Source organism: Bombus huntii, unplaced genomic scaffold (assembly GCF_024542735.1).
Source record: "Bombus huntii isolate Logan2020A unplaced genomic scaffold, iyBomHunt1.1 ctg00000062.1, whole genome shotgun sequence".
NCBI classification, from domain to species: Eukaryota; Metazoa; Arthropoda; class Insecta; order Hymenoptera; family Apidae; genus Bombus; species Bombus huntii.
This window is the reverse complement of record NW_026099323.1, coordinates 1,054,580-1,063,999: the sequence shown is the minus strand read 5'-3', so window position 1 is coordinate 1,063,999 and position 9,420 is coordinate 1,054,580. Positions and strand designations below refer to the sequence as shown.

Sequence of the window (9,420 nt, the reverse complement as noted above, 5' to 3'; positions counted from 1 at the left end):
GCCTCTCAAGGTTTACTGCCTTTAACATTACATTATTCGCGCAGAAAAAGTATTCGCTTTTCTCCCAGCTGTTTCCGTCACCCTGTAATTTCATATCGTGTTACCGTTCGATCAAAAGCGACAACTCATTTATTGTAAACGAAGATTCCGTGCGGCACAATTAGCAAAGATAAATTACAGACGATCGTATTAATAATAATAATCTGACCGATATCTCGCAATGCGACCAATCGATAAACGCGAGCACCGTCCAACGCAAGGACGTTGTTAACGTTTCGAAACTGATTAACGTTCGTTCTCTTCTTTCTTTTCTTTCGTTTCTTCCTTCTCGCCTGTTGGCTCGTAAAAGTATCTTAGCATTTATAGACATTTTTTATTTATTTATATTTATTATATATGATGGTATCATAATTAGTACAACAAAGTATTATTACGTTTCTGTTATATATTCATGAATATATTGGAATTTCATTAGGATCGTAATAAAGTCATATAATAATTATATCGAATATGACGTCAGAATTATAAATACGGTTATTATAATGCAGAGTTTCAATTAAGTAAATTTAAAAATCTATATACAAGATACAAAATTATTTAGCGTAATTATATATTTCACAGTAATTACAAAAATATTTAATTATAAAAATAGTCAAACATTTATTATATTAATAAATCCCGATATTTGATAACCATTTATTACATGTTTAAGATAACTATTTATGCTGTATATTTGTACTAAATAAATGTTTGCATTAAATATCTCGTAACTTCTATGTGCATCTTCAGAAATGCTTCAAACTTTACCAATATAATCATTACAATGCTAATGAAATTTCAGAATGTTTTATATAACACATATTCTACATACATATAAATTTTCTGTGGCAAATATGTAAATGCTTTTATAAACTACTAGGTTTATACGCTTTGCAGTCTCATATTTTCCTCCCACTGTTAGCATTATCTGCAGTTTGTATGTGAGTTGTATGAAGTTGATCGAATTCTACGCTTTCAACGAGCTGGTCGAGTGAGGTTCTGCTTGAATAAGTTATAAATCCTGGCAGGAAGAAAGGCACGTGTTATTGATATCGACTGGTTAGCTGGAATGTTGAATAGGAATTTAAAGAACCAACTCAAACTTTATCGATAATAAAATATGGAAAATATGACTGCAAATAATACGTGAAAAATAATGGAAATATTCTATAGGATATTTGAATGTTTATTAGAGAATTTTAATAATAATATGGAACATAAAGAAGAAAGAAATTCGATGATACTAAATAATGATGATACTGAAAATTTCAGTGATTTTTATTAATATAAAATTAACATTAATATAAATAAAAACAAAATCTATTATAAATGATATAGACGAACTTTTTAACTAAATATCGTTAGAAAGAAAAGTGACACAAGTATACATACGAAACAATACAAAATATCCGCATCTATCTAGAGAAATTTGTTATGAATTTCAAAGTCTGTATAAATACGTATACTAATACATAAAGCTTTTAAAGCTCTAAAGTTTTAATGTTTAAAAAAAAGTACAAAAATATTTCTATTAAAATATATATGATATTTTCCACGGTATTTTCTACGCAGTTTCTACAATTAAGGATTTCCTCGTTCCCATCGATTTTCCTCTAGTTGTGAGACCCTCGGATAATCACGTCCCTTTCATTTTATCTTCGCTACGCTCGATTATAAATACGGAACTGAATATAGAATTATTTGCAAATCAATGAATCCGATGATGTAATTTGTTACGCGCTCGAAACGAATTAGTATCACTTATCTTAGTTTCAATCAATACCTCACTTTCTCAAGTCATTGATTAAAATACGATTTACACTCGTACAGATCGAGCCTTCTTTCTCAATATTTCCGTCGAATATTCGTGATCAATCGTTTAATCGACCTTGATAATTAGAATAGAAATAAGAAAATTCGAACGCCAAATCATTAACGAACCAGCCACTTGCTCACGAATCTCGTCAACTTGGCCTTGTTTTGTCGAACAAATTGTAAATTTTTCCAACCTCGGCTTGAGTCATCGATTCAGGGTTAATGCACGTCACCTGAGTTTCTTTGGTCTCGATTTTCACAATTGGAATGCTGTTTGCAGGACAAACTTGCTATTCGATCAAGAAAACTCGTTTCAATGACTCGTCTGATGAACTTTCAATCAGCGTTCTTACGTTTCAACAGAGTCTCTTCAAAAGTTTCAATCAGGGTCTTAACGCTGTACTTTCAGGGTATAAAATATCTTTCAAGACAGAGACTAGTCTAGATTTTCTCTTCAGTATATTGATATTAGAACAATAACTGGAAAATATATTTCTACAGTATTATAATTGAAATTTTTTCATGTAGAGTTATAATAAAATTTTGTATTATAAATTGCCTGTATTATGGATATCAGACAATGAATTCATCATGAATTATATCGATCTTATATTAAACAATTTATTAGAATTTTCAATGGAATATTTAAAATGTTACTTGATTGTTTTATATTATTATGTGATATTATTACGAATTTTAAATAAGTTTGCTAGAAGAAGATGTTCATTTTAATTAAAACCATATACATGTATGTATGTATATATATACATAGATTTATAGTTGTGGAAGCGTTCGTTGTAGAACCATTCATTCGTTACCTTCGCTTTCCGTTGGGAAGTGAAAATTTATGAAAACCCTGGTATGCTATAGTTGTCCAGAAATGAAAAGCAATTTTGAACAACTAATCCTTTGTAATCAGAATATTGTCTCGTTAAAAGAGAAAACAAAATTAATACATAACTGATCGCGAAAACATAATTGATCGCGAGTATAGAGGGAAAATATTAGTATAGAAAATGATTGCGAACTAACTACCTTTAAATATTATAAATATTCAATGGTATATATAAATCCAAATATCTTAAAGTTTCATATTTTTATCTTGCATGAAATTCTTATAAAACAGGAAAATTAATTTTTCTCTGTCTCTCTCCCTCTCTTTGATATAAACGCCGCAGTTAAAAAATAAATATGTATGACCTCATGTATATTCATATGTATTTAAGCATCTTTCTTCGTAACTTTGAATGGTTTTCAATTTCATTTAAATTGTTGCATGGCAACGTGAGTTCTGTTGCAAAATTCATATACTTGTAGAAACGTCAGTCGTAAATCAAGCATAACAACAGTTTTACAGTATGTTGTAGAGATTACTTTGTTATTTAAACTTAGAGATCTTCCTGCTTACAGTAATTACAAAAAGTAACTGTACACCATCGTATTTAGAACAGCATTTATATATATACCAATTAATTAAGACTAAGTCTTAAGATAAGACTGATTAAAATATTAGCTTTCGTATCATTTGTAATACTTTCATACATGCTTATAAATAATTAATGCTATCAAAATGAAACGTAAAAACTGATTTAAAAAAAAGGAAGAGAGACGCTTCATTGGGAAATAAGGATACATACGTACAAGTACTTTTTGTAGCCATTGTGTGGCTTTCAAACTCAATTCCAGGGCAAAAAAGAAATTATTGAAAAACGGTTACCTAATATGTACATCATAGTGAAGCAATTATCAAAGGCGAATCCAACGAAAAAACGACACAAAGTGAACTGCCAGAAGCTACCCGTGAACGCAGTAGCCACCCTAGCGAGAAATCCCATTAAATTAGCTCCGAGCAAAGCTGGTATTCTTCCATATTGATCAGCAACCCATCCAAAAATTAATCCTCCGAAGATAGCGCCGATGAAGAAGATACTTTGAGCTATGGTTGGCAATGCATCATACTGACAAACCCATCCCAGCTGCAACAGAAAACTACAGTCGAATGATTTACTTCTGATCACGATCAGCATCACGGAAATCTTATAGCAATTTCAAGGCCTCGATTAAACGAATTTTCGATCAAAGTTTCGAAATTCCTAATGAAGCGCGCCTCTGTCCTTTTTTCTTTCCCTTTGAGGAAAAAAGAAGGAGAAGCTTAAGACCCTGCGCGTTCTCGCGTCCTTCTTCTGGATGCTTCCTACCCCTCGATGAATAATTCTCCTCCTGACGAGCGACGCAAAGTTCATGGAAATCCACTGGAGCAAAAAGTCTTGCAATTTATGTCGAACAAATCTGCGTGTTCGCGCTGTTGCTCGTTATAACGTTTTATTAAAGTTTCTTTTCAATCCGATATTTTCATTTTCAGTTTTATCGCAACCTAGTTTTATCAGCTTTCATAATTCGAAATTTTTTATCCTTTTTTTTCTTTAAGTATTTTTATAAATATTTATTCGATTGTATTTTATTTGGCAATGTAACGCTTGAATTTAGAATGTACTCTGTAATTTCACTACATGCACTAATTATTACTGCAATATGTACTAGTAATTCTGTTACGTACTATAATTTTCCTCTGTGGAAATCGACATTGTTAATTTTCCCACTTCTGAACTATCGATCTTTCCACAAACGTTTATTCGACCCTTTTCATCGTTCTTCTTTCTTTCCAAAAATTGTACACTACGCTTATTTTTTATCGAAATAGATCATGCAAATAATCGAATACGACATACACAGTATAAAGGGATTGATTGATAGGAACAAATAAAATATTCAAAAAGCAGGAAATTACAAGTCGAACATTTTCTGTCACCTCGGATGCCACAGACGCATAAGGGACGGTGGTATAATTAAATTCCCATCCTTGTTGGCAATCTTTCGTTGGCCACGATGGGTCCGGTACGTGGCTTCCATTTAGCAAAATTTCCGTGTAATTTACATCGTACATGCTGCATCTCGAGTAACCTTCGCGGTTGACTGGTATCGCCAGCGACAGCCTGAAACGAAGGAGAAGATAACGTAGATTGGTTCACGGTCTTCGATGCCGATGGACGTTCCGACAAGCGAGTAATTAACGTTCTATTTGAAACTCGACAAAAAACATTGGGAATCTCGAGTATTTGTTGAGCTAATAATATTGATTGTTAGTCGAGTCTGATAAAACGTATTTGATTGGAATTTCATTTAAAGCGAAGAAAGTTATTTTCAATTGTAGCTGGATGTACGTTAATTGCTGTTTTCCTGTCTTTACAAATTACTCATTCCTTTGTTTCATCAGCCTTTTCGATTATTATTGTCTCGTATTATTATTGTCGAGTATTGTCTCGTGGTTATTATCTCAATGCTTTTATCGTGTCAATTTATTGCGTTGTGTTCATACGGGTTTGTAGAATATATAATAAACAATGCAATGAGAAATGAAAATGAGAAAATTTTGAAGAATTATTAAATTAGGTAAATTGAAGGGAAAGAAGTTCTGTGAAGGAACTGGATTGGATCTAAACAGATAATAAAGAAAGATGATCCAAGATTTGCGACCTCCGACGTATGTCGAAAACACTTACTCATTAATAACGAATGTCATTAAGATAATTCAGTGACGGTAATTGCGTCTGTTATTCTGATGAATGTTACATAACGAGATAGGAAGTCGATGTCATGATGACTGGCGCTGTCTGAATCAAATCAACCCTATTCACAACCAGATAATACCGTCAAACGATGTTTACATTATTATAATATGAAATCCAATTTGAAGGCTTCGTGAATTTCTATTATCCTTCAATGAAATTATGAAATAATGGCGCAATTTAATGATAAAGATTATTATTATTTCATTAGGCTTGCTGTATAATTTGCTAGATTGTCTTCAACCAGATAAATATATCAATAATTTTGGCAATGGCTATCATCACATACTTTATCGAAAGAGAGAACATTGGTTCTCTTTGATTTTCGATCGTTGAATCGTCGAAAGAAAACTTCGCGGCTCAGAGAAAGTTCTCCTACAAACACGTACATAGCATAAAAATCGGTAACACGCGGAAGTTCTACAGGAAAAAATCAAAAAGACTTGCTGAGCAAGGCAAGAACTTTCCAATAGAAGGTGAGCATAATAATAAATAACACTTGCACGGATGCTTGCGGAGGAGTCGTTGACTATATTAAACTAATACTAATTATGAAACAATGTAACAGTAACGGTACTAGTCGTAATTAACATACTATCGTTAACATTATCGTGATATCGAAATTTCTTCCCACAAGATCACCGATTAATTGCATCGATTTGCGAAATTCTTAGTGTTCGATGATTATCATAGTCGAGGAAAGGTATTTACAAGATATTAACATCCGCATCTAATCACATCTCGTAGCATCGCGACTTATCACGCGTATCGCCTAACCTTTACATGAATATTGAACGAACGAACACTTCGAACGCATTATGCAAGTGTACGTTACGTTTTTCATTCGCCGGTAAAAGCTTTCAAAAACGAGTTAATGAGCGAACGATACGTGGCATGCGCGAAAGAAACGAATGCTTGCCCATAGAATAGCTGAAAATGATTCGAAAAGTATACTAGCAAAATAACAATAGATTCAGATGATAACTGACCAGTCGACCAGGATTAGTCACAGCCTTTTAACAATTCTATCGATTTTTTGCTACTATTATACTTATTTACTCCAAAGCTAAGATCCTACCTAGGCTAAACTAAACGTTAACTATGACTCACAGTTGGAAAATGCACTTATCTTATACGTAATCATTTATCAATTACTGAGTTCGTTAAGTTCTATTTTTGTTTGCTGAAAGGAAAAAATCTTCCATTAATTAATCATCGCTATATCGTTGTTTGCTATTGTCTTTCGTCTGATCGACAATCATTTACCCATTCCATCGTTGTAGAACTCTTCATTTCTGGTTCCTATAATTTGGTATTTAATATCATCGAATTTATTTTGAAGCACGTGCACGTGCCAAAAAATTAGGTCACGGAAGTTTTATGCATTTCTGTGAAATCTGAAAGAGCAAAATTGCAAAGTACACGTGTGACACGTGGAAATATATAAAACATCGGAAAGTAGCACGCTTTGTAACGTTTAATCGAGGTAAAACAATTTTTTATCCAGCTTCTAGTTTTTTCTTTCGCTTCCTTTATATTCTGAAAAATATGCGTAAAAATCCGCAGGCTACGTATTATGACGTAAACGGAATGGAACGAATCAATAATAGAATAAATTAAATAATATTAATATTAAAATATTAAATAATATTAATATTAAAATATTAAATAATATTAATGTTAAAATATTAAATAATATTAATATTAAAATATTAAATAATATTAATATTAAAATATTAAATAATATTAATATTAAAATATTAAATAATATTAATATTAATATAAAAATTATAATAATAATAATCGATAATAAAAGAAATTAAGGACAATGGAACACATATTCGATTTATACTAAATATCCGCGGCTGTCCTGATATTTATTGCCAGTCGCGTACATACGTTCAAGTTATAATTTCTAATACCATTAGAAAATTAGGAGAATTTTAATCGAGAACGATCTCTATACCCTTTGAACGTAATTTGTTCGTCACTTAATCGCTGCACGCGGTAAACACTAACGAGCAGCTCTTAAACAAAAGTATTTGTACGTTATGGTCAACAACGGGGTGACTAGTTATTAGCGCGTTCTCCTGTTTCATTGAAATTTTAATTGCATCAACGTAGTACGTTCTATGGTCGACGTCTTAACATAATTGTACGGATCGAATGTCTTTACGTAAAACTGTCCCGTGCATGTTGACGATTCGCGGCCAATCAACGATATCAGGCCGAATGTTACGTGCTCAACGCTATTTTTTCGCGTTCACGCTCTCATTGTTTGCGCGAAGGTTTAACGCGTTCGCGCGGCGTACGCGATAATACGCGCTCCGGGAATTTTATCCAAGGAGCATTGTGCGAGCGCAACACGTTGCGACACCACATCCTTTGCCTCTCTCGAAACGTCTTAATAACGAATTATGGTGCAATCGAACCATGCGCGTATAGCAAAAAGCAATCGTTTCTAGCCGTTCACTTTGAACACCGCGAAGGTTAATTTGGCAACTACATATATATCCATGTATTGTGTTTCTAACGATTGCCAAATGCTATTTTCATGCATATAGTGATGCCATCCTTTTGTTACGAAGGATTAGCATCAGAGAAATTTTCGGCTTATTACGCATATTGAAAATGTAACGTAAGATTCATCTTTTTTTTCAGCAAATATGCAGAGATACGCACAGGTGCGTTTGAGTATTAGAGCACCTACTGGTTACATCTATTGGAACGCTCTAGCGGATTTTACGCTGTAAAACATACGACGTGAATAAAAGTTCGGATTTATAATAAAATAAGCAGAAGATACAATCGGAAAAAGGATCTCAGCAAGACGATAGTATTAGGACAGCGTTAGGAAACGGTAGGCCAAGAAAAGCCGGTCGAAAGATGATTCGTAGAACTAAAGGAAAGTGTTGAGATATTGATCCGTTTCATAGCGCCGATGCGAGCGAAAAGTGAACTAAAAATTGCGCGTTTAAGCACTAAAATGTCTATATACTATCACGAAACTACGAAATATTACTAATCTTCTATTTACAACGAAGCTCGTAAGTCTCGTGACCAATTTACACGAAAAAAGATCGAGTTAGGGACACGATAACGATTTAATGAAACTTCTAATCTCTAAATCTCTAGAGAGAAATCCTTAAAAGCTGTAGATCCTTAATAAACAATTTACCGATTACGACGATAAGTCCCCTGATGCTCGTAACCAATTTTACACAGAAAACGGATCACCAAAGTTGCAAGACTTTCGAGTTGGAGGGAATGACGCGTTAACGAGAGCGTCGCGACGTATAATGTTTACAAAGTTTGCGTGGAAATTAACACGATCAGGAATAAGCTGGATCGTTGTCACCGTTTACGATCGTGTTTCCGAGATGAAAGAAACAGCTACTATTATGCAATCGATCGTTTCGAACTAGTAAACGGCGTAGCGAAATAAAACTCGGTGTAAGTCTTAACATACGTTCACTAGCAGGAACGTGTTTTATTGAAACTTTTACGACTCGCTACCGGCTGCTCCAGCCGTTGCATTATTTGAATAACATCGAAGGTTGTTGACCTAGCAACCGAACGAAGGTGCGATCCAATTGGATGTGGATGTAATTAGACCTTGAAATACCTTTCGTCATCGAGCATTTCCAATCCCCCCCGAGTGTCCTCCATTTTTGCGCTTAGTCTTTACGCTCGATATCGTCGCGATTTGCAAGCACTCGCTAGCAACAGAATGTGCGATCGTCGTCGCGCATCGCCGTTTCGACAGAATTAACGTCGTTGGAATCTCACAACGATTGAGAAACCGCATATTTACTTCGCGCGAAAACCACGATGAACGAGTTATGTCTCGTTCGGGCTAATTTCTTTGAAGTAGTCAATGTGTCGATTTTTAATTTATGCTTCAAATATGTAATATCGGAAAATAAGGATAGAAATTTTT

General features: G+C 33.7%; 1 protein-coding gene across 1 annotated transcript; it reads right to left on the bottom strand.

Annotated features, from left to right (window-relative positions):
* Positions 1-10: 10 nt before the first annotated feature.
* Positions 11-9,120, bottom strand: LOC126876073 (organic cation transporter-like protein). The gene is made up of 4 exons (XM_050638988.1): positions 8,659-9,120; positions 4,643-4,847; positions 3,572-3,830; positions 11-1,060 (listed from the first exon to the last, which is right to left on the bottom strand). The coding sequence occupies exons 2-4, from the start codon at positions 4,796-4,798 to the stop codon at positions 939-941; spliced, it is 537 nt and encodes a 178-aa protein (XP_050494945.1). The 5' UTR covers positions 4,799-4,847; positions 8,659-9,120; the 3' UTR covers positions 11-938.
* Positions 9,121-9,420: the final 300 nt, after the last annotated feature.